This window comes from Anabas testudineus, chromosome 23, assembly GCF_900324465.2.
Source record: "Anabas testudineus chromosome 23, fAnaTes1.2, whole genome shotgun sequence".
Taxonomy (NCBI): domain Eukaryota; kingdom Metazoa; phylum Chordata; class Actinopteri; order Anabantiformes; family Anabantidae; genus Anabas; species Anabas testudineus.
In genome coordinates this window covers 3,414,158-3,437,415 of record NC_046631.1, presented here as the reverse complement: position 1 = coordinate 3,437,415, position 23,258 = coordinate 3,414,158, and the positions used below count along the sequence as shown (strand labels likewise).

The window sequence follows — 23,258 nt, the reverse complement described above, 5'->3', positions numbered from 1 at the left end:
AAATGTAAATACTAAGCAGGTTTATTAAAGGCGGTATTAAAACTCCCTACTGAAGACGGTACTTTTCTGCCTGCTTCATCTTTTACCTGCTTCTTTTAAAGCTGTGCTCGTGTGTGGCCCACAGCGGTAGCAAACTATCTCCAAACACTTCCAGTAAATCAAACACATGGTCATGTCATTCGCACAGGGGTGAATCTACAGAGGGTCAAAGGTGGCAGCTGCCCCCCTTTTGTAGGAGTTGCCCCAAAGCTGCAACGATAAAAAAGTTGAAGTTAGGTTTATGTTTTAGTGTGCATCATTTGTTGGATGCACGTGATGCAAGGATAGTTGAGCAATTGTTAATCAGATTTCATTACATATTTAGATCTTCGAAAGTTTAAATGTCTGCACCACTGTCTGCTTTACTTTAATTGTATTTTATGAGCTGCGCATTAAGTAGAAACTGACATCTCACATGAAAAATAGCAAAGAATTACTTTAATCTGCTTATTTCCACCGTTTCTAATGTAATCACAAAGTTCAATCTCCATAATCAACAAAACAACATCAAACTGGAAACAACATAATTCTTACAATTTAAAAATGTTGCTAAGACACTTAAATTACAAACATAAAAACCTAAATATATGTTGTTCCCTCAACAACTAGTTTGCGGCAGTGACGAAGATCAAGATGCTGTCACTTTATGCTGTTGAGGAACTTGGCGTGCTCCTCTCCTCGAGGCTGGAGAAGCTCCGCTCCGATCTTAGGTCCTGCTTTCTCCTGCAATTAAACAATTAACAAGAGCAACGTCAAGTCGGTGTTGTTTCCCAACTGTAAATGTTTTTTTTAGGCTCAAATTAGAAGAAATCTGTGTATCTGAAAAAGGTCTCACCTTCAGCATCCCATCACGCTCCCATTTAAACAGACCACAGTTACTGGAATTGTAAAACAGTAGTTAATAATTCAGCAAAGCAGAAAGAGACCAGCAAGAGAAAAATGTCATGTAAAATCCAGTCTCTGCTTTAGTTTCCAGGTGTGCTGGAAAGTTTGTTCTGCAGTACTGATTTCTCAGATCTTTCCTCTCTGGGATAAACTTCACACGTGATTTCAGTGTTTTCATGACCAGTGGGAAGTTTGAACAAAAGCAAAAAGATGAAGATAAAGAAGAGGTCAAAGGATACGCAGTCGGAGTGTTACCTGCAGTGTTTGTGTGGCAGTCTGTCCAGAGCGATGGCTCTCTGTCCACAGGGACATTTGAAGAAACGTTTCATGGCGTCGTGCCACCGCAGATCATGATTCTCCTCCACGCAGCGATCGGCCGGCTTGAAATATGTGTAACTACACTGTAAGAAGGGGAACATGGAAAATAAATTCCAAATCATCTTTAACGGGCTCTCCTTCATAATTATCCCTGAAAGTACCATCATCAGTTAATGGTTTTACCAAACATCACATGTACCACACGGTAAATACCTTTTTGCAGGTGACAGCACGACACTTCATCTCTCTGATGCCCTTCATCTTCTCCTCCATCTGCTCCTTCTTCACCAGGGGGTCAAAGTAGCGCTCCTGCAGCTGGTACTCCGCCTGAGAGAGGACATTCAGTTTGAAATGTCACACATTTTTATGTTTAATATGTAGAAATGTATTTGCACAGACAATAAACAGGAAAAAAAATCTAATCTTACCGCCTGCAGTGCAACATTGTGACGAGATTTGGCATTCAGGATCTTCTGAAACTCCTCGGACTGGATGTAACGGAGTTGATCTCGTTTCTTCTTCTGGGCTGGTTCCTCCTCCTCATTACTGGACGATTCACCTGCACAGGTGAGTAAAGGAGCCGGCAACAAACTGTAAGTAACTAATGACTGCTAGGATTTGCTGTAAAAAGTGCACAACACTGAAAAGGACCAAATCACGTGCACAAACTTGAAAGTTGAGAGTTGTGTTGTTGAAAGACACAACAGGCAAAGACATAGAGTAACTGTAGATTCTGTAGTGCTACCAGCCAGTGTGAAGGAATGTACCATTTGGTGAAGTCAGATTCTTCTCCACTCGGGCGTTGATCTCACTGCTGTTACTCCTCTTCCTCTTCACAGCATTGGGATCTTCCTTTTCCAGCCCTGCTCCTTTGGATCTCAGCTTCCTCAGGGCAGCCAACTTGGTTGCTGATAGGCTAAGAGAGCTGGGTGCTGGAGCTGCAGGAGAGCTGTTCTCAAAGAAGATGATGTCCTCACCCTCAGAGAAGCCTCGGCCCAGGATGGGTGTGTGGGGTGCTGCAGGGCTCTGAGTGGTCTTGGGGACCTCAGAACCAGCCTTCGGAGACATCAGACTGTCCCGTCCTAGTGAGGATGACGATGACGAAGAGGGTCTGGGTCCCCCTGAGTTCTGCAGCACTCTCTTCTGGATCTCGTCTGCCCTCTTGCGCCGGTTTTCCAGAAGCTCCCGCTGCTTCTGTTTCTGCTGCTTCAGCAGGTCTGAGGCTGAGATGGACTGAACCGGGGCACCAGCTGCAACTTTGGAAACTGAGGATGGAAAACAGATTTATGAAAAGACAAAACTGAAGCAAAATGTTCACAGTAAGATACAATTCTGTCATCAACAGCTACAGACACGGCTTTAGTTTTCAGGCTAGAAGTCAAGAAACATGTTGTACCTGGTTGTCTGTCTTGTGCTAAGTGCTTCTTCAGCTGCAGAGCTCCAGGTGTTGGCATGGACATCAGGCTCCTGAATTCAGTGGAACAACCTGACACTTCACCAGACTGCAGGGCTGGAAAAAAACAGCGAACGAACAACAAACAGTCTAAATAAATTCCAACGAGAACATGTGTGTGAGTATGCTGATTTGATTAATTAGCAATAATATTTGCACAGGGATACACAAACTATAAAGGGAATAATGAAAGCCTTTATCGATGCAGTTTATCAAACCTGTAAATATGTACATGCAGCATATTTGCATGTTTTTATATGAGTGTGTGACAGCACCAGCTCTTACCGAGCCTCTTGGCCTGATCGACGAGCTGAGCCGAGCCTCTCACAAACAGCTTGTCCAGAGTTTTCTGGACAGGTTTGTTTGGTTTGGACGCCGTTCTGCAACACACACACGCATCTTACTGAAAATGACAAGCAGCTCAGACTCTGGCCAGTTCCACATTGTGTTCCTGGCTGTGGAAGGGGCAGTTATCTAGCACAAATTGACTTCAACACACACTGTAAAAGTGCAAATGCAATTTCAGCCAGAATCCAAACTGGGCAGCGCTGTGACCTCGGCATGTATGATCGTCCACTACAGAATTTTTTAACCTCTACAGGTTATTTTTATAATACTGCATAAAATGTTGCTGTACATTAAATGGAAGACTAGTAGAACATTTTTAGCATGGCGTTAAAAACTAATTTGCAAGAACATACAATAAAACTGTCATCATCATCACTCACAGCGACGCAGCGCAGGCAGCTGAGGACACGCCGCCATAGTAGAAACCGTCCTGACATAGGCGCTCTCTCAGGCTGCCTCCCTTCCCCTTCACCTTGTTGGGGGCTTTTCCAGAAAACGATGACTGCAGCTCGGCCCTCTTGGAGCTCATCTTCTTATACTGGGCCTTGACATGATACTGGCAGTACTGGCACTCGTACTGCAGACCAGAGACAAGACATGGAATAGTGATGGGAACTTTGATTCTAAAGTATGGATGACTTATACAACGAAGGGATACAAGCGTGGAACTGACACTATTATACACATGTAACAAGATCATGGACATACCATGTTAACAATCTGAGAGCAGGGGTCTCCATTCTTCTTCATGGCCTTGCAGGTGCCATAGTCCTGAGCTTCACCCATCAACAGCACCTTCTGTGGGTGATCCACTGTTAAGCTGACCTGCATGTAAACACAAGCTTATTTTCCTAGGGGAAAACCTTTATAGCAGTATAAAGAAATACACAATAAAAGAATATATTAACTTTTCTCTTTTGTTGCCAGTTCAGATTGGTGTGGCAAATATTAAACAGTTTCAACAGTGACAGTAAGTTGCAGGAGCTGACCACTTACACCTTAAAGAAACAAGAAGGGTACTGAGCAGTATGTACAATATATGAGCCATGCAGAGGAAATCCCAACAAAGTTGTTCACAGTTTTCAACCTAGTTATCAAACCTTTAAGCTTTAAACAAAACCTGATGGTTATGATTAACGGGGCTTTCAGAGAAGAGTAAAAAGTTGAAGAACAACAACAACAAAGAGAAGAATTAGCAGCTGTTGACAGTCACTACTTGACTCAAACAACTAAAACAATCAGTCCATAATGTTGTGGAACCAAATCTACAAATCAGGCTAAGTACAGGCAGCACAGTCAAACTTTTACTGGATTTACTGGATGTCCTTTACCACACAGACATTTGATATGAAAATAATAAAGCCTGCTTTAGTTAAGTGGAAAGCAGAGTTCCTCCTGAAACACCACAAACTGCAGTGGTGATGAATCCTCATTCCTTCTGTCTTCTGAGATTTGGTGCTCTGACCTCTGTGCTTCCCTGTGATAGTGGTAAGTGTGTGAGGGTATGTGGTATGTGTATGTGGTGTCCTGCTTTCTTCACCACTTTCCTCTCCTAACATCTTAGTTTGTCGTGAAATTCGTGACTTCTACTATCTTAGTGGCTATTTTCACTAAAAAAAGTCTTCTACTTTCATTTGCCAACATTTCAGTTGCCAAACCAGTCAACGACAAAGAAAACAACAGATTCAGTAGATCAGTTTTTAAACGGTGCACTTTTACCACGAACGAAAAGTGTTCATTCCCAAGAGTAATAAACTAAGACACATGCAATTTCCTTCTGAGTTACAATGTGACCTGGATCTGAGCATAGAGGTGAAAAAATAAATCTGTGGTATTTGAGATGCAGCATGTTAGAAAAGAATGAAATAAATGGAGTGATGTAGAGAAGGAGGCTGTTGGTCAAATTGCCAGACCTGCAATACATATCTGGGTGTGGAAGGTAAAAGAGCAGTGGTCAGATTGGGATGTAAACCACTGGAAGCTTCTCTACTGTCCACTCACCCCATCGTATCCATCTTTCTGCTTCATGGGGTTTGGGTTGAGGAGTCCAATAACTGTGCCGGGCTCCGTCTTCCAGTGCTCTCTGTGGACTTCGCCAAACAGCAACAGAGACACAAACACTTCCAGGTTGTGGAGGTCGTTGAGTTTCCAGATGCTGAAGGTTTTGCCCTGCAGAGAGGAAGTGCACAGTCAAAAATGATACAGTTCACCATGTTTCCCCATACAGTTTAGGATTTCAACATTAAGGGTAGTTTTGGATGATTTCACTGCTGTGTTAGTTAAGTCTTGTCCTGATTTCCCAAAAACAGTGTTAATGCCAGCTAATCTTGCTTTACGTGATTACAAAAAATTAGACAAAAATTGCAAAACGCAACAAGAAACACTGAGTATTTTACTCTTGTTTGTAACATTTACACATAGAAGTGCCAGCAAAACAAAGAGGTTTACATTCTGAGATCATGGGCTGAGTATAGACCTACACTGCTGCTGCTCTGTGGTGTGACCTTGTTAACCAGCACTGCAAATGTCACCCAGTCACTGTCCTCCAGTTTCTCCCGAGCCAAACGCTCCGGCACTTGTGACAGGCGAATTAGACGGCGGTTGGCCATCTTGTGGTCCATCTCACTGGAGGAAACCTTTGGTTTTCTGAAATGGAAAATATTCAGAATTTAGCCTGGAAAGCCTTGATTTGTGTGTTGACGATTTTTCCAAACATAATTTAAGTGTAAAGACCTGAGCCGAAGTCCTGAGTATTTCTCAACAGCCACGTCTTTAGGAAGAGGAGGAACAGAGTATGTTTTCGGCTGTCCTGATGATTCAGCTGGTGCTGGTTTGCTCTGGGGTAGAGGTGACCGCACAGGATTGGAAACCTTGCTGGAGCTCTCTACTGGCTGGAAAGAGCTGCCGATTTTTATCTCCACCAGTGGTCCTCTGTCCTCTGAGAACAAAGAAAATGCCTTTCTGTATATCGGTATGTAGAAATGTAATGGCATGTAGTATGCCATTATCTTAATGTTTGTTACAGTTTCCAGGTTCCAACTGTAAAACTGTGTTTGTAGTTCTGGATGTTGTGTATGGGAGGTGTAAGTTTACAATTTTACCTGGTGATGTGCTGGGCTTTGGTTGGTGAGCTACTCTGGGTTTGCGTTTGAATGAGTCAGCGTTGTTGAGGTGATTATCAAAGTCAGGTGACTCATGGAGCTTCACACTTCCACCTCTAACTGGAGTGGACGAAGATGCTGCTGCTGTGCAAGGACAAGGCATGCATTTATTTATTGGCAGATGTTTATGTGTATTTAAGTGTTTTCTGTATTTTATATATGTAAAATAAAACAACAAAATATTTACCTGCTTGTGTTTTGGCCCTCTGTGTGGTGGCAGCTCGTTTAGTTGCCTTAGGGGTCAGTTGTTGGTTAGATGTTGGTTTGGGACCAGCTGAACTCCCTGCAGTTTTGACCGGAGTGGAGGATGAGGTGGAAACCTTCTGACTCGCCTCCAGTTGCTGCTGCAATTTCTGCATCTGCTCCTGCATCCTCCTCAGCTCCTCTGAAGAAGAAAGACATGAAGCTCTAGTTGTAGTAACACAAACCCAACATCTAACTGAACTCACATTGTAAATCAGTTTGAAAGAGAAACTCCCACATCACAAACCTTGTAAATCCTCCTTGGACTTGTTCAAGCTCTCACTGGCTTCTCCTTCACTTGCCTTTTCTTTATCACCTTCGTCTTCATTTTTAATGTCATCCACATCTCCAAAAAGATCTGCCACATCGTCCTTCTCCGTGTCTTGATCTTCCTCGGCAAGGCCCTCTTTGTACTCTTCTTCCTGATCATTGTCGTCATCAAACAGGCCGTCCAAGTCGTCTGCCCGCTGCTGACTGTCCTGCTCTTCTTCAACTCCCTCGTTCTCAGCCAACAGTGCAGTCAAAATATCCAGATCATCCTCACCTGGATGAAGAAGAGAGAAACTCACTCATCTCTTAGCCTACTAATGTTGCACTGACATGCTTTAAATGTCATGACACTCACTGTCCATATTTAAAGATGTTAACAGAGTTGCTGATTTCAGATGGCCTGGTTACCTACAAAAAGAGACAATAAAGTTACTTTGTGAAGTAGTTAAGGAAAGACTCATTTCAATGTATGAGCTGCATGCTTGCACTGTATCTTCTCTAGAAAACTGTTTCAGTACAACAAGCCTTAAAGGAATTATTGTTTTGTTGTGCTCCACTGTGGACGTGAAGTAAATATCAACATTATATAACTAGCATTTGTTTCTTTGGTGAATATTAAAATGAAAGGTGAACTAAATGTAACTGTCCACTTTAGTTTACTCAGGTAATGACACATTAAACTTACCTTGTATTCTGGTGTTTGCTTTGTGTCTTTTTATAGCCCTAGGGAAGCATTGACGTATTTCAAAACCTCGTCCAACCGGTAAATATACTTGTTATTTTCCAATAATGAACACCACGCGTAGCTATGCACAGGTTATGAAGTTATTTTTGATAAAAATTACATATAAAGTTCGTCTTGTAATCTTCACAACCTCCAGTCAGAACGACGGGGCAAATCTAAACTGGCGCTAAACGGAGGACCCCGATGTGTTGTCAAGACTCTGTTAGCTGCCAAGTATTTGCCTAAGTCAAAAATCATCATTTCTGTCTCGTAAACTGGCTTTACAACCAAAATCTATCAAATGTACTAACGTCTGAGTAAATATTATAATTAGCGCAAATATATAGAAAATAAGATATTTTTGCTGGTAATACTTTAATTGCAATTCTGGTCCACTGGCAACTCGGAGGCCTAAAGGTGTGTTTACAAGACTGAGGGCCTTGAGCTTGAGAGAAAGTTTTTTAGCTGTGAGATTTAGCTTAGAAGAAAAGCTATGTCGAAGAAGCATGCTGATAAATCTGTCTTTTATGGGTTCCCGATCCAGACATAAACCGCAGCTTTTACAGAACTTACAGCCTTTAACGTTTAACGACTGTGGATCCGCTGTCCGGGAGACTTTCGAAGGACCGCTACGACGTGCAAGGGGTTGCAGCTGAATAGGGAGGTCAGCTATTATTTTTATGTAAATAACACCACTTGAAAAATATAATCAGTTATTTTCTTTGCAGTCATGTGAACAATGTGCATGAACAAAGCAATCACTGTTTTGTTCTGGTGCCAAGCTTTTGAATCTAGACTATAGAATACACATATGAAATTGCTTTTATTTATTCCTATTCCTATAATATTTTATGTCATGTCTTGCCAGGATGGCAAAAGAAGAGGACAAGGACCCAGTTCTTAGTGTAATCAAGTGGGAAGACTTTCTGCAAGACTTCAGCAAGGATGAAGATTACATTCATGGCTATGTGACAGATGAGACAACTGTGGGCACTGTCCTTGAGCTATACAGACGAGTCACCAAAACAACCTTCTTCACTCGCAGGTCTTCTTCCTTTCAGTTTGATCCACTCAAGTGCAAGAACAAGAAGTTCTATACCCGCTCGTTTGTCTTCTGCAGGTCCATCAGTCCACGTATCACTAATGACGGGGTGCCTTTCATGTATGGTGGTATGAAGACACTGGAGTGCCAGTATGGACCCAAAAGGGATCATGGAAAGAAGAGTGATGTTAAAACTGTAATGTCCACGGTTTCCAGCGAAACGATGGACAGCACCCATGAGTACATTACATGCTCTGAAAAGTCCAAACATAGGCTTTCAACAGGAGAAACAAGAAAAAAAGGGTGTCGAGCTAAGATCTCAGTTTGGCACATCTGCAGATTACCTGAGTACGTTGTAACCGCAAAGAAGTGTGTGACCATTTGGCAAACCAAAGCTAAAGAAAAACTGCTGCAGGACTTGAAAGCGGGGAAGGAAGTGACAATAGAAAACCGATTTTACATCAGCTTGCCGCTGCAGAAAACCCACACCAATCACAGCCCATGTGGCCAGTATGATGAAGTACATTCTGTTCATCCGCAGGTCATCCGACAGATAGATCAGCTTGTGGCAGAGGGCGTCACCACCATCAGGAATGTTCGAGCAGCCCTCAAACAATACGTTCAGACAACAATGTCTGACATTGTTGCTCCTGATGAGCAAGACAGGGCATATTATCCAACGCTTAAGGACATAGCTAATCACATCTACAAGTCAAAAGTAAAGCAGCAGATCTTAAAGTTGGACATAGAACCGCTGGGCATTGAAGAAGAGGTACATTCTGTAGATGGAGAGACTGAAACAGCAGGAAATGGTCAGGATGACACATCTCCATCACCTCCTTCATGCCTACAGCTGAAGAAGCGTCACAGCCACTCTGACATAATCATACCATTAAAGAGGGTGGTGCCGCCAGGTGTTGCTAGGGTGAAGGACATAGCTAATCACATCTACAAGTCAAAAGTAAAGCAGCGGATCTTAAAGTTGGACATAGAACCGCTGGGCATTGAAGAAGAGGTACATTCTGTAGATGGAGAGACTGAAACAGCAGGAAATGGTCAGGATGACACATCTCCATCACCTCCTTCATGCCTACAGCTGAAGAAGCGTCACAGCCACTCTGACATAATCATACCATTAAAGAGGGTGGTGCCGCCAGGTGTTGCTAGGGTGAAGGACATAGCTAATCACATCTACAAGTCAAAAGTAAAGCAGCGGATCTTAAAGTTGGACATAGAACCGCTGGGCATTGAAGAAGAGGTACATTCTGTAGATGGAGAGACTGAAACAGCAGGAAATGGTCAGGATGACACATCTCCATCACCTCTTCCATGCCTGCAGCTGAATGAGCCTGACAGCCACTTTGAAATAACCATACCAATAGAGGAGGTGGGTACAGTTGCTAGTGCCACTTTGGTGAGATTCTGAATAGTTTTAAGTAATAAAGTTGTAAATGTGCTAGGAGTGATGTATTTTGAAATAATTTAGAGAATATGTCTTTCACACAGATAACTAGTTCACCAGAAGAAGCTGCTCACCGAGAACGAAAAGAGCTTCACAGGGAGCTAACATCCATAAGGAGGTTGTCCAGCAAGTGCACAGATGCAGCCACACTGGCGGAAGTGAAAGCTGGGATCGCAGCTCTCCGGGACAAGTTTAAGAACTCTTTAAAGGAACAGTCGGCATCACCGTCTGCAACACAAACACCAAAGCGGCAAAAACAGGCCAATAATTCACCTGGTCAACCGCCCACAAAGACAGCACGGAGTGACAACGGAGACCATGTGTACTGAAACAAGCAGGGGGACATAAGCAGACTCATGATTTTGAAAAACAAGCAGCAGCACTATTCACAACGTCTTGCAGGAACATAAAATACCATTTTATGTATGAGAGCTGTTCATCTGTTCATCATTTTTGTTAAGGCCACGTGTAAACTTCATGCGATTGCATCATTTCCTAGTTATTCTCCTAAAGTATTTTTTTGTGTGCGGAAAACAAACTAGATCTGAAGTAATGGAACATGTTGCAGGCATCATTTGAGTTTTCAAAACAAACACTAGAAGTCAGTAAAGCCCAAATAAAAAATTCAGTTTAAGTGTTTGTAAAATTACTTTTCACTGTTTGTTATATGAGTAAAAAGCAGAAATTCACAAACAATTTTATTTTCATTCACAGAAAGACAACATGGAATCAGACGGCCTTTATAACCTACAGAGTACAGAATAAAGATGTTGATCCTCCCGCACCTACACATACAAAGGCTGTTGCTTACAGTGATAGGCTGATTGTCAAGTTAAATATATTATGTTCTAATTACCAGAGTAAAAATTAAATATATCTTCATATTAAAGTGCCTACATGGTGTTTGCTCCTCTTCACACCAACACCAAAAACACAATTATGAGCTAAAATATTCTTTACAGGCAAAAAAATATATAAAGATTTGAATTTTAATGTGAAAATAAGCCAGTTTGGTAAACAAATTCAAGGGATAAACTTTGGTTGATTAGTTGATGTGTGCATAACAGGCACCCAAACTGAAAGCTTGTGATGGCGTTCGTGCGGTTTCCATTTCAATGTTAAACACTTGTTTTGCTTTGAAAAATTTCATCTTCAGCTTGTTTCCAGTCAACAGAGCAACAAACAGACAATGTGCCAGAAGGCATAGCACAAAAATCCACAAGATGGTTGAGTCCTACACCACTAATATTATGGCCAATGTTTTTTCAACGTAATTTTCAAATGTACAACAAACCAGGGATGACACTCCTTTCACACACATTTCCAGACGTATCCTGCTTACGGAGCTTTAAAAAAACCACACACTTAAATTAAATTCTGCTAAAAGCAAAGTGTTCCCATCCTACAATGAAGATAACTCATCTAGTAATGGATCCATGTTATCACAGGGTTCTGAGAAGAAGTACAGGTCAAAGCAGAGGAAGACTCAGATCAAGTGCTAATGTAGCTGCTGTTGTTGTAGGTGCTTAACAACAAGAATTAATGATGCAGGACTAGTTGATGCAGTCCATGATGTGGATCTGCAAAGAGTCCAGGTCCGGCAGGATCTCATTGCACTTGGGGCAGGCGTGTTCAGGAATGTTTCCCTGCTGCCAGTCAGTGCCTGAGGGACATCAGAGACATAAAAACCCGAACATGCTGGACAGAAGCTTCAGTTGATCACTGAAGCTCTGAATCTATCACTTCCTCCCAAACTGTGTTGTATATAGCTACAAGCATTTCTATACACATTTACACGACTCATTCTTTATATAAAAATATTGGTATAGCTTAACCATACAAAAATGTGTGACATGACACGACAGTACTGCATATTCACAGTAATGAATCAGGTAAATATGTGTAATGTGAAAGTTGTCACAGGTAGTGACAAACACCCTGCTGCTCTGTTAAGCATTTTTGCTTCATTTACCTCTTCCAACCAGAGTTGCACCTGCTCCATGTGGAACTCCTCCCAGTGACACATGTCTCTTCTGCATCTCATTCAGTGACCGTCTGTCGACAGGGAGCAACAAAATGGTTACAGTACAGTGTTGCAATCACACTGAAAAACATTTCAGAAATACCAAGTCATCACACTAAACTTATGCAGCACCCCTTGTGTCTTGCATTCCCATCACCTAAGTCATCAAGTTTGACAAACTGGCTTGTGTTTGATTCCATACCGGCCCAGAGAGTCCATCTCCTCCTGCAGCTGGGAGTTCTGCTTCTTTACAAACTCCAGCTGAGCAGCCAGACGCTCCCTCTCTTCATGGAGTTTTTCTCTTGCTGCCCGCTCTGCGTAGAAGTCTGAGGAGTAGACCTCAGCCTGCACAAAGAGTACAATAAAACCTATGACAACCACTATGAAACTGAAAGGAGTCAGGTTGTTATGAACCTCTTATATTTTGAGTCCCACTGACCTGAGCTTGAAAGACAGATATAGTCTCCAACTCCTTCTCCTTGTGGAAGATCTCCTGCTTCATCTCATCAATCTTAGTCTGTTTTGCAGCCAGAGCTTGTTCAGCGGTGGTCAGCCGATCCTGCAGCTCGTCCAGAACCTCCTTCTGCACCATCTGAGACTGCAGGACATGAGGGCACATGTCAACCATGTCTGGATTTTATTCCTAAGTCATTATACTCTTGGTGAAAAATTGTACCTCTCTCTTCTTCCTTTCCTCTTTGAGCTCACTGTAGTCTTCAAACAGCTTGGTGTAGGCATCTTTCAACTGAGCCAGAGTGTTCCTGTGAGGGAGGAAGGAAGGGAGTTGCCTATGACTCAACTATAGGCCGATAGACTCAAAGGGTGTACAAATAGGGGGCAATTTAGAGTCATGTGCTGTGTTGTATCTGCAGCTGTATTTTAAAAGGAAGATGGTTCAGATTTATAATTTGTCAGAAGAATAAAAGCAGTTAAAATTCTAGTACATGACCTGCAAATGTCTATATACTGTATTTCTATCAACCTGTCCTCCCCGGCCTTCTTCTGCTCTATCTGGCTCTGGGTGTGTACGCTGTCGAGCTGCAGCTTCAGCCGGTCGTTCTCCGACTGAACGGCCTGTTTCTCCACCAGCTGAGCCTTCAGAGTGACCACGTCCTGCTCCACCTCCCGACATCTAGGGACAGATTACAGAGAAAACATTTGCATGTGTTTTGTTAATAGTTTTTACTTAAAGGCCCTGGCATTCAGCACCTCTATGCAGACTTCTTAATAGTACACAACATGTAAGTAGTAATGTATTATATTGATCAGTTTCTTTACAAAATTGTTGGACAGATATGATTTCATCTTGGGCGTATGTTATGTGCACATGTAAGAGTGTGTGGATCTAACCTGTCCTGCAGGTTCTTCTTCATGCCTTCTGCTTCGTCCAGCTTGCTCTGGGCCTGCTGCAGCTCTTTGAACAGCGTCATCATCTGAGACTTGAGATTCTCCACTTCTGATGCAGCCTGATATTTTTGCATAATGACACACAGACATTGCACTGAGGAAAATGAACAGTTCCCATCAGGGGACTATAAATAGTCAAATTCCTTTCCAGTAAACTATCTGTGAAGATCAACTAGAAAAACAATATTCTATCCACTACAGTACTGGAAATACTACTCCTGTTACTCAGTAGCAAATACCTTGTCCTCCTTCGTAGAACCCTCCTTGGTGTCTGTTGCCTCTGGCTCTGCTGTTTGTGTTGATTGCACTACGTTACTCTTCTTCACCTCCAGCTCACTAATCCTGTTAAAGTGACAAATTTCAAGAAGTGGGCTTAAATAAAAATGGGATTTTTGTTAAAAGACAAATTTTTACCAAAATCAAATAATTGTGAACAAAAAATAAGCAGAAGTTTGACTGCAGCAAACTGCTCCTTTGAGTGGTGTCTGTCTACCTGGCAGCAGAAGCCTGCAGCTCCACCTGCAGCCTCTCCACCTGCTGGGTCTCATTCCTCAGTGACTGAAGGAGCTGGCAGACGGTCACCTCCTCGTTGTCCAGCCGGGACGCCGTCATGCTCAGGTCTGGACGCCTGCTGCGCTCCAACCCGCAAATGTCGTTGACACCGTTGACGCCTCCATCCTGAGAAGAAACCCACAGGAGATCCCACACTTTGGTTAACACTTTTATGAATGATTAAATGAATGATTATTAAAAATCTAATGTGAATTTGACTTTAATTTGGAGACTTTGTGTCAGATTACATCATTTCAGGCTGAATAGAGGGAATTTTTGAATGAAACACTAATTACGCAAGGACTGATTTTCCCTCACCGAGACCTTGATGATCTCAATGAACGAGTCATCATGAGAGTCCTGCTCCGCTTTCAGCTGCAGCTCAGAGTTCATTGCCACCAGGTCGTTCTTCTCTGCCTGCAGGCGAGCAACCTGGGCACGCAGGGCATCCAGCTCTGCACTCTGATTGGATAATGTCGCCTGGAGAAGACGTCACAAACACAGAACTTTAGGTACAAAGTGTTTGGTTTTTAATGCAGTTGAGAACATGCAATAACACTGGCTCTCAGTCCTTCGCTCCAGCCTCACCTGCCAACCTCCTGGAGCTCCTCCTGCTCTCCCCGCATCCTCCAGCTTCTTGCCCAGCTCCTGGTTTTGAATGGTCAGCCCCTCCATGTGTCTACGAGCCTCCTCCAGTCGGCTCTCGAGGAATTCCCGCTCCTCCCGCTGCTTCTCGCGCCACACAGATAAACCTTCGAAACGCTCCTTCATTGTCATGTTGGTCTGACGCAGGGCCTCTGGGAGGTAGACAGAGAAAGTGAATACATGCACATTGACTGAACGAAAATGTTTGCAAGTCATTTCTCTTTTTAACACTAGTGCATTGACCTTTGACCCTAGCCAGTGTTGCCAGTCCTCATAAGAGTGCTCAGGAGGACTGGGGAGTCTTTGAATGCTGCTGCAACAACAGAGCATGTGAAACTTTCTGAACCCCCTCCTCTGAACATACTCTCACCTTTCAGCTCCCGGTTTTCCTGGATGAGGATGTTCATCTGCTGCAGGGTTTCCTCCAGCGTGCCAGACTGACTGGGAGAGCGAGCGATGTCACCGTTCATCATGGGTCCTCCTGACGCCATGACGCTGAAGGGGGAGAAGTTAAAGAGCAGAGACAGATTTTGATATTGTAGGTCTGATATTACATTAATAATTACACAACAAAAAGAGAATAAGCAGAAAACCAATTACAAGTGTCTTCCTTTAGCTTTTGTTTTAGAGGTTATTATCATCATGTGTTCTGGATAAAATAATAAATGTAGATTACTAGTGAAAACCAATCATGACAACGATCTGTTAATATTACCGTAGCTAAATGTTAAAAGTAAAAGTCAGCTCCATGCTGAATCATTAAGTGACTCAGTGTTTCGACAGAGAGCAGCAGGAAAACACCACAGTCTGAAAACTGAATGATCTCATCAGCAGGTCACATGAAAAGATGAAGATAACACAGAGCATTGTGCTGTACGCACTGTCTGCTAATGCAATCTCAATATATACATGTAAATATGAGTCCTTTTAAAGGTGTCTGTCATAATTTATCGACTAATTCACTTTAAAAATACTCTACCAATGACAGAAATTGTACTTTAAAACCGTCGTCTAGCTAAGAAATGTTCAATTTGTCGTCCTGCTGGTGTTATTTTATTTTCGCTTTCGCAGGCCTAGCGACTCCTGGTAAACAGCGAAAAGTTACCTGTGTCGTTAACTCCCACCACACGGACGGGGTTTTATCTGAGCCCAACTGCGTCACGTCAAATGTCCAACAAGTTCAGAAAAGGTTGTAGCTCACCTGCTGTCAGCTCCCAAACTCAACAAGGACCCGGTGTTCGCTCCCAAAACGCACAGAAACACTCGGTAAGAAGGAAAAGTGGAGCGACCAGACGTCCCCGCTGCTGGTCTCTGAGTGACGACGTCAAATCAGACGCAGAGAGAGACACAGAGCGCTTCCGGTGGGTGTCTTCAAAGTAAAACACCTCACTTTACGCCATTTGTGGTTTATAAGGCTGTAAAACATAAAACATAGGCTTTAACAACATATCATGTTTTAAGAAAATCTATTTAAATATACTGTTTTTTTTTTAACTATGAGGTTTTTTACCAATGCACCGAAAGGAGACACACCACGTTTTTTCAGAAACATAATTGTTATTTAATCTAAGGATTCTAATGATATAGATTCGTTTTTTATTATTAAAAACTTCAACTTAAATTAACTTGATCTTAGGCACAAAAATTCCCAATATCAATGATGAGAATAATACCACAATTGGTTGATATGACGTAAGATCAAATCAAGCTGCCATAATCTGTATGTTATTACATTATTAATTATAAAAATGTCACATTCTAAAACAGTTGTCACTCGCATTAGATCACCGGCCCCTACTACTGTAATAATATATTGTCATTGCTACCCTAATGTGTGAATTTTGAAACACGAATCCTTTACTTTGAAGGCCGACTTTCCTTCTTTCCGGCGTGTACTAGTGTTTTTGACCCGCTCTGCCTTTGTGGTGGTTTTCATTTCCTCGAAGTGACGTCACAAAGCAGTCACAGATCTGAGAGCAGGCGCAGCTGCTGCGGACGGAGCCGCCGTGCGCGCACAGGTCCATCCACGTGTTTTACACATCAGCACTGGCCTGACAGCTGGGGGTGGGGCCAACCATCAGCTGTCAGTGGGAATTCCCTTCAGAAGTCACCTTGCACTTAAATAAAGGAAAAATCCACCCAGACAATTTGTATAGCATGTGAGAAAACACACAGTAATAAAGCCTAATTAGTCCGAGTGGAAAATCTGTCAAGATTGTTCTATAAAAAAACAACTAATGTCTACAACATTAGACTATAATGTAATGTTTTGAGCTCGCCAATGTTTGCTTTCATTGTCATTTTAAAATAAAAAAATATTACAGAAATTATTATTATTTTTACACAAAAACACAACATAAACACTGCTGCCACGATGAATTTCCACTAGGTGACAGTATTGTCCAAGCAAAAACATACTGTAGGCCTATTTTAAAACTTGGGCAGCAGATAGAGCCACTTGTTCTCACATGTAGAATGATGCAAACTTACTACAGTTAATTTACAACTGAATACAGGATAGTCCCAGGAGTACTAGTGAAGGAGTCCGCTTTACTCTTGTCAGTGAAGTAATGTCGACCTGTGTCTTGATCACACAGACTCCTGGCATCTCTCTAAGGTCCACTGGAAGTCCAAAGACCTACTGAAGTTCACTCTTAGTATTAGAGCCCCCTCAAAGTCCCTCTAATACCCACAAAAAAATGCCATTGATCCCTAAAACCTATTGACCTCTAAGACTGACTCAGTGTCTCCTGGAACATCTGGGAAAAAACTTACTTCCTGTTAGTAAATTGCAACAGTTACACCAGAAACCTAACCTATTTGGTAAATTAGTCTTCACTAATTTGTTATTTGTCTCGTTTACAATCTTATTCACATAGTTCAAATCAAACCAAACAACAAACAATGTAGCACTTGGATGCAGCGCGCATGAAAGCCTCAAACATCAGAGCTTACCATCAGTCCCTGAACGCAGCACCGGTGCGCTCTGGAGAAGCTGTTCGTCTCTTCACAGCAGACTGATGAGATGAAAACACTGAGCACAGGTTGAGGTCGCTGATGTTTCTGCACATAGATCTAGTCAGTCAGCGTCTGCAAAAGGGAAAAGGTCTGAGTCTCTGCGAGCTACTATTCAAATAGTGGTCGAAGATAGAAAGTTATTTGGCACGTTTTGTGGTATTTTCCTGAAAGAGTAGAGTACGTTCTTAAGCGTTCAGGTGCCACAGTGGTTAGTTCTGTCAACGAAACTCTGCTTCTCTGCATAAAACTAATTTGACCAAACAGTGGATGACATATTTTCCCACTAAGGCATCTCCAAATCGTTTGTGCATTTTTTTTAGGGATGTTTTCAACGACTATCTTCTTCGCAGCTTTAGGCGTCTTTGCGCACTTGGACACTTTTACGCACGGCTGCCAACTGCCCTCCGAGTGGCGGCCGCTGAGTGAGGGCTGCCGGGCGGAGTTGGCCGAAATCATCGTGTACGCCCGAGTGCTGGCGATCCACCGGGACCCTCTTGGATTAGCAGGGAGCTTGTACAATTCGCTGCCCTTTGGGTTCGGGTATGGATACGAGGGCGCGGAGGAAGGGTTGCTGTACTCTGCGGAAGTGGAGCTGCTGTGCGACCAAGCCTGGGGCAGCATGCTGGAGGTTCCTTCTGGTTCCAGGCTCAACCTTACAGGGCTAGGGTACCTGTCCTGCCAGTCCCACACCGTGATGGAGAACTACTCCTACTTCTTCTTCCTCAGGTGGGCTGCAAATCCACACCTGTGTCTATTTAAATATAAATTCAAAGTTTACTTGCAACAGTCTAAAAGTTAGTTTTATTGCTGCCACGCTTCATAAAGCACAGATAAATGTTTATTTAGCAAAACAGCAGCTTTGATCTAACTCTCTAATTACTCCCTAGTGTTGTTACTGGGCCTATAACTATAGTCAGATGTGCAAACAACAGTACAAGCCGTTCATATAATTCTAAGGTTCTGCTCAGTGAGTGACGCTTTTAATTTGAGTTGATATTTAGATTTCTCCTCCTTCGTCACCTGCAGGATGGATGAGAACTACAACATCCTGCCACACGGTGTCAACTTCCAAGATGCCATCTTCCCCGACACCACTGAGAACAGGCGCACCTTCTCCAGCCTCTTCCAGTTCTCCAACTGCACCCAAGGGAACCAACCGTTCCACACCTTCAGCCCCGAGTGGGACACCCAAGAGGATAACCGGGTGAGGCGGCACACTGACACGAGCACACGCATAGATTATCAGTTACATTCTAAAGAAGGAAGAAGAGAAACTGTTCTCCCTTTGAATGTGTAAAAACTAAACGGAGAATTGCAACACTAAGGACTGCCATGCATTATGATAGGATAGTTGTTTGCCATAGTAATGCTTGCTGCTTCCTTGAAAACAAAAACGGCTCTAACAACTTGGCCTCGTTCCCATCTGCACTGGTACAACCTCATTATTTGGGAGAAAAGTACGGTAAAAATGTCCGTTTCTGTCAGATCAACGTGTCAGCCGTTTGCAGGAGACGTAAACAAACCCAGCACTATCTTGTTACCATGGAGATAATAGATTAAGGGTACTGGGAAGCGGCGGTAGAGGGGCAAACTTATTTGTATTATGCTTGCTTCATGACCTGAATCTGCTGTGTTATAAAATGGGAATGCGAGAAGAAAAAAATGAGACAGCAGAATGAGGTCTTGGTGTGTGTGTGCGTGTGTGTGTGTGTGTACATAATCCTGAGTTGAGTTGTGACTCTGCTGACAGGAATGTGGTGAGGATCAGTAGAAACACAGTTACCCTCTGGCACAGTGCAGAGCTTCACACACACACACACACACACAGTGCATCACTGTTCTGATCGTCTGAAGGATTAAAACAACAAAAATATCCACTGATTAGACTCGATCAAAACTCCAGCACATGATTGATCCTGACTGTGTGAGTCCCAGCGAGGTAATGATCAAAGCAGCTGCTGATTGGTTGACGTCCGCCCGCCAGGCTTCTAAGGCGGACAGGATTCTCTGTCCAGAGATCAGAGGTCAAATAGCAGACAGTGACAGACAGCAGTTTGAAAGTGCGTCAGTCGGCAGCTTCGATCAGTATCACAATGAAGCAATATACCCTGCTGACCTGTTTGTTAGTGTTAGTGATGGTTTCGATACTGTCCTCAGAGCTGCGAGGTCAGAGGTCAGTCAGAAAGGGCTTTAAAGCTCATTAAGATAACGTGCGCTTGCACGCAGAGACCGCAACCTTCAGGCAGAGCACGACGCTAAACAGGTGTTTCACTGCAGGAATTTATGGAGGAGGATAAGAAGACCCCCTTTTTTCCCTTTCATGTCTCCTCTTACTCTTCTATTTGGCTGCCTTTTGAACTCTCCCCTCCGTCTCCCCGTCTGTTTTGCTAGGGCTCCGAACGACAAACAAGATCCTATTTCTAATTTGAATACACAGAATTGCGAGTTTTGACTCTTGAAAGCATTTTCCGAGGATCCAAGACATCCTTCAGCTAGAGTTACAAACACAAAACATTCCCTACAATTGGGGGATGAGAGGTGGTTTTCTTCTGGTTTCGAGACCTGTGGGAACTGGACGCCCCTTCACAAAGATAGACTTCCTCCACTCTTCTGCCAGAACCTTCAATTAGCTTTTGTTATCAGCGGTTCTCAAAGCTACTTTTACCACGAGCCAGAGCTGGAGACTCCTATCTATTTAATCCATTTCACTAATGATATGGTGTCTTTTCTGTTTCAGATTTTTGTTTTGCTTCATATAGTTCACAGTAAGATAGAGACGAATTCCCAGAATACTTTCTCAGTCAGGGCATTTTCAAATGTTTACATGCACTCTAATGATTTCATTGTCACCCAGTGAGGGAATACACGAGTCCTAGCTGCCATGTGAACACTTTCAACCAGTTTTCTGACTTTCATTAACATTTTATGTGGACGCTCAGACGCTCAGAGGCGGAGAGTCTGCCTGTTTGACTCGGTAGTTAAATCTCAGGATGAATACAGTCTAAAACAAAGTGTGTGTGTGTGTGTGTGTGTGTGTGTGTGTGTGTGTGTGTCATGCTGAGTCTCTCTATAGAGACAAATCAAAGGTCTGCAGAAATAAATGAGCAGTCAGTTCAGACTGGACACACACAGACACACAAAGTCGTCTCTCTCTCTCTCCTTTTCTCCCAGTTTATTAATGAATCATTCAAACACAGTCTGTTAAATCACATACTGAACATTCTGAGAAACACAGAGCAAACGCCAAAGTGTCTTCGGTCAACAGAGGTTTTATATCCAAGCAGAGATGAATATGCATTGTAAGCGGGTCAAATGAAGTTCCAGCTGCTGCACCTGCATTAATTATTATGTTTTGGCCACTTGGGGGCAGCATAACAAGCTGGAAGCACACAAATTGGTAATACATTATTATCAACTCATAATTAGTGTTGGCGACAGTGTTGTTTGATTTGGTGCCAATTAATACATTTTAATGCCACTAATACCCAAATGACACATCTAGAGATTTTTACTTTCAGCTGAAAAGGAGGCAGCATTGGTTACCAACAGATGCGACTCTAACTGAAACATAAGCATAGATTGATTCGTGTTGCTGAGCATCTGACAAAGCACAGAAAAATTCAGGAGGACGCAAACAGAAAATCGGCGAAGTCGCCCTTTAACTTCGATCATCTGCAGCCCCGACAGAGTTTCGGACAGAAGGGAAATTTGAGAAGGTTATGTACGTGTGTGTGTGTGTGTTTCGCTACATGTCCTCTAAGTAATGTTTACACAGATGATCCTAAGCAGCAGGCAGGTAACACCCGGATGTTTTGACAGGTGGTGTGTGTGTGTGTGTGTGTGTTGATGCGCCCCACTGAGAGCTCTGCTACACTATGAGCACGAGAAAGGGTTCAAAAAACATGAAAAACAATATAATGTAATCTGAATTTGACTCAGAGTAAAAGGAAGAAACAGCATCACACACAGATGATGTATTGTTACATTTACTAGTTATAGTAAACTGACTAACTTAACGGTGGTACTAGTGTACGCACAGTACATAGTGTGAATTTATAGATTTTCCTTGCTTGGGATGGTTTTTCTGATGAAGGCATTCATTCATGAACACACGCGCTCCCCGCCGTGGGAGCACTCACCCCTGTTAACCCTGCTGGTTCAGGTCAGCTCCGGTCCTCCAGTGAGATGGAAAATAAGGGCCCCTGAAATATTGAAATGCATGGCCAGGGTGGGACGGGAGGTCTGTGGGGTGAAACGTTAAAGCTACGAAGAGACTGCTGTCTGGTTTTTAGATGGTGAGCGAGGAGCTGGTGTGGATAAATCTAAAAAGATGAGGGTCAGGACCTTCACTTTATTTGTTCGTCCTCCCTCGCCCTCCGACTGTGTCGGGTTTGACAGAGAAGAAAGAGCCAAGAGCAAGGGAGGAATAACTGCGCAGTGATCAGATAGTCCAGTGTTTTTAAATGATTCTCTCAGATAGGGTGCTGGGAAAACCACATCACCAGTGCTCCCACACTACACAACCAGCTAATGAGATGGCAACTGGTGGTTTACAACAGTTTGGTTCGCCTGTTAAAAAAAAAAAAAAAAAAAAAAAAAAAAAACAGCCTTCATGCTCACTGACTGCACCGCTTTCCCCTTCCTCTCCCCCCCCCCCTGCAGCTGCTCTGTTCCTCTGTGCAGGCGGCGCTGTTTGAGGAGGAAGAGCGAGGCCGCAGGCTGCAGGAGCGCTTGGCCGCGGCGGAGAGGCGCAACCAGCAGCTGAAGGAGCGCGTTCGCAAGGTGAAGCGCTCCCTGAGGAACTCCCGCAAGGCGGCACGCAAGGCCGAGCAGGAGGCGCGGGGGCTGCAGGAGAAGCTGAGGGCTGCGGAGCGGAGAGCGGGGCACCACCTCAATGCCATAACGCAGGAAGAGCCTCCACCAGGGCGCTACACAAGCACGGCAATGCGCCACAGAATGCAGCTTTAACTAACTCCTTCCTGTGCCAACCTGCCTCCCCCCACCCGCCTGGACTGAAAACTGGCTAAGGAGAGAGGGAGACTGCTGGGCAGTCTCTAAGCAAGGGACCAACATAGCAACTGTCACATGTTAGCAAGCACACATTTAGTTTCCTCATAAATAAATGGCTCTTTCTCTCTTTTGTATGGCTGATTGCAAAATGTGCGGATCAGGATAAATCCTGGTCATCTGACAAAAGAACAACAACAACAACAAAAAAAAAAGCCTCCTGAAAAAGGATCCAACATTTATTTTCTGGGTAATTGTTCTCTTTCAGATTTTTGGGGACACAGGCTGTATTATTATTTAATCTAGCTGAAGAAAAACAAAAAGGCTTTTATGTGATCATAGCTCCACAATGATGAGAGACACGCTGTTGCTTTGATTAATCAGTTCTTACTCGCAGTATGTGTCTTTGAAGGTTCGTTTATTATTAATTCAAGTTGGGTTGTTTAGTCCGGGACATCCGCTTGTATGGGAATGTTTTTATATGAATGTTTATTTCTGCATATAAAAATTGAGTTTGGATGAACATCAGTGTGAATGTGACATTGTTGTGAAGAAGAATATTAAAATCTGGGTCACTGGAGGAAGAAAAAACAAACAGTCGCGCACACACACACACACACACACACACACACACACACACACACACACAAAGAGAGCAGTG

The 23,258-nt window shown here is 43.2% G+C and overlaps 4 protein-coding genes across 9 annotated transcripts; 2 read left to right on the top strand and 2 right to left on the bottom strand.

The window, feature by feature from the left end:
- Nucleotides 1-462: 462 nt before the first annotated feature.
- On the bottom strand, nucleotides 463-7,603 carry mcm10 (minichromosome maintenance 10 replication initiation factor). Of its 2 annotated transcripts, none has more exons than XM_026362654.1 (18): nucleotides 7,403-7,603; nucleotides 7,073-7,125; nucleotides 6,695-6,991; nucleotides 6,392-6,589; nucleotides 6,145-6,288; nucleotides 5,777-5,981; nucleotides 5,524-5,689; nucleotides 5,045-5,212; nucleotides 3,752-3,868; nucleotides 3,424-3,620; nucleotides 2,981-3,075; nucleotides 2,639-2,752; nucleotides 2,010-2,507; nucleotides 1,671-1,801; nucleotides 1,456-1,569; nucleotides 1,180-1,325; nucleotides 875-917; nucleotides 463-762 (listed from the first exon to the last, which is right to left on the bottom strand). In XM_026362654.1, the coding sequence occupies exons 2-18, from the start codon at nucleotides 7,077-7,079 to the stop codon at nucleotides 679-681; spliced, it is 2,724 nt and encodes a 907-aa protein (XP_026218439.1). In that variant the 5' UTR covers nucleotides 7,080-7,125; nucleotides 7,403-7,603; the 3' UTR covers nucleotides 463-678. The 2 variants fall into 2 exon arrangements, with proteins under 2 accessions (XP_026218439.1, XP_026218440.1); XM_026362655.1 differs by having other exon boundaries at nucleotides 6,145-6,285.
- Nucleotides 7,604-7,885: 282 nt separating this feature from the next.
- Nucleotides 7,886-10,579, top strand: carf (calcium responsive transcription factor). 3 transcript variants are annotated; one of them, XM_026362657.1, is made up of 4 exons: nucleotides 7,886-8,105; nucleotides 8,310-8,486; nucleotides 8,562-9,870; nucleotides 9,990-10,579. In XM_026362657.1, exons 2-4 carry the CDS (start codon nucleotides 8,311-8,313, stop codon nucleotides 10,272-10,274), a joined length of 1,770 nt encoding a protein of 589 aa, XP_026218442.1. In that variant the 5' UTR covers nucleotides 7,886-8,105; nucleotide 8,310; the 3' UTR covers nucleotides 10,275-10,579. The 3 variants fall into 3 exon arrangements, with proteins under 3 accessions (XP_026218442.1, XP_026218444.1, XP_026218441.1); XM_026362659.1 differs by having other exon boundaries at nucleotides 8,310-9,174; nucleotides 9,418-9,870; XM_026362656.1 differs by having other exon boundaries at nucleotides 8,310-9,870.
- A 51-nt stretch (nucleotides 10,580-10,630) lies between these two features.
- On the bottom strand, nucleotides 10,631-15,909 carry optn (optineurin). 3 transcript variants are annotated; one of them, XM_026362661.1, is made up of 13 exons: nucleotides 15,774-15,909; nucleotides 14,943-15,067; nucleotides 14,516-14,724; nucleotides 14,246-14,407; nucleotides 13,869-14,053; nucleotides 13,615-13,717; nucleotides 13,319-13,434; nucleotides 12,951-13,100; nucleotides 12,645-12,729; nucleotides 12,408-12,566; nucleotides 12,171-12,313; nucleotides 11,918-12,000; nucleotides 11,499-11,608 (listed from the first exon to the last, which is right to left on the bottom strand). In XM_026362661.1, exons 2-13 carry the CDS (start codon nucleotides 15,061-15,063, stop codon nucleotides 11,499-11,501), a joined length of 1,626 nt encoding a protein of 541 aa, XP_026218446.1. In that variant the 5' UTR covers nucleotides 15,064-15,067; nucleotides 15,774-15,909. The 3 variants fall into 3 exon arrangements, with proteins under 3 accessions (XP_026218445.1, XP_026218446.1, XP_026218447.1); XM_026362662.1 differs by having other exon boundaries at nucleotides 15,678-15,908; XM_026362660.1 differs by lacking the exon at nucleotides 15,774-15,909 and having other exon boundaries at nucleotides 10,631-11,608; nucleotides 14,943-15,063.
- Nucleotides 15,910-17,572: 1,663 nt separating this feature from the next.
- Nucleotides 17,573-22,727, top strand: ccdc3a (coiled-coil domain containing 3a). The gene is made up of 3 exons (XM_026361040.1): nucleotides 17,573-18,316; nucleotides 18,617-18,794; nucleotides 22,253-22,727. The coding sequence occupies exons 1-3, from the start codon at nucleotides 17,913-17,915 to the stop codon at nucleotides 22,556-22,558; spliced, it is 888 nt and encodes a 295-aa protein (XP_026216825.1). The 5' UTR covers nucleotides 17,573-17,912; the 3' UTR covers nucleotides 22,559-22,727.
- Nucleotides 22,728-23,258: the final 531 nt, after the last annotated feature.

Excerpts from the sequence above, each read along its gene's own strand:
- mcm10 (XM_026362654.1), bottom strand. Across the intron at positions 3,869-5,044 it reads AGAAAGATGGATACGATGGG|GTCAGCTTAACAGTGGATCA; the intron begins GTGAGTGGACAG and ends GTTTACATGCAG. Across the intron at positions 2,508-2,638 it reads AGCACAAGACAGACAACCAG|TTTCCAAAGTTGCAGCTGGT; the intron begins GTACAACATGTT and ends TTCCATCCTCAG.
- carf (XM_026362656.1), top strand. The coding sequence starts at position 8,311 with ATGGCAAAAGAAGAGGACAAGGACCCAGTTCTTAGTGTAATCAAGTGG. Across the intron at positions 9,871-9,989 it reads TAACCATACCAATAGAGGAG|ATAACTAGTTCACCAGAAGA; the intron begins GTGGGTACAGTT and ends TCTTTCACACAG.
- optn (XM_026362661.1), bottom strand. The coding sequence starts at position 15,063 with ATGGCGTCAGGAGGACCCATGATGAACGGTGACATCGCTCGCTCTCCC. Across the intron at positions 14,725-14,942 it reads GGAAAACCGGGAGCTGAAAG|AGGCCCTGCGTCAGACCAAC; the intron begins GTGAGAGTATGT and ends TCTACCTCCCAG. Across the intron at positions 14,408-14,515 it reads GAGCTCCAGGAGGTTGGCAG|GCGACATTATCCAATCAGAG; the intron begins GTGAGGCTGGAG and ends CGTCTTCTCCAG.
- ccdc3a (XM_026361040.1), top strand. The coding sequence starts at position 17,913 with ATGTTTTCAACGACTATCTTCTTCGCAGCTTTAGGCGTCTTTGCGCAC. Across the intron at positions 18,317-18,616 it reads TCCTACTTCTTCTTCCTCAG|GATGGATGAGAACTACAACA; the intron begins GTGGGCTGCAAA and ends CGTCACCTGCAG. Across the intron at positions 18,795-22,252 it reads ACACCCAAGAGGATAACCGG|CTGCTCTGTTCCTCTGTGCA; the intron begins GTGAGGCGGCAC and ends CCCCCCCTGCAG.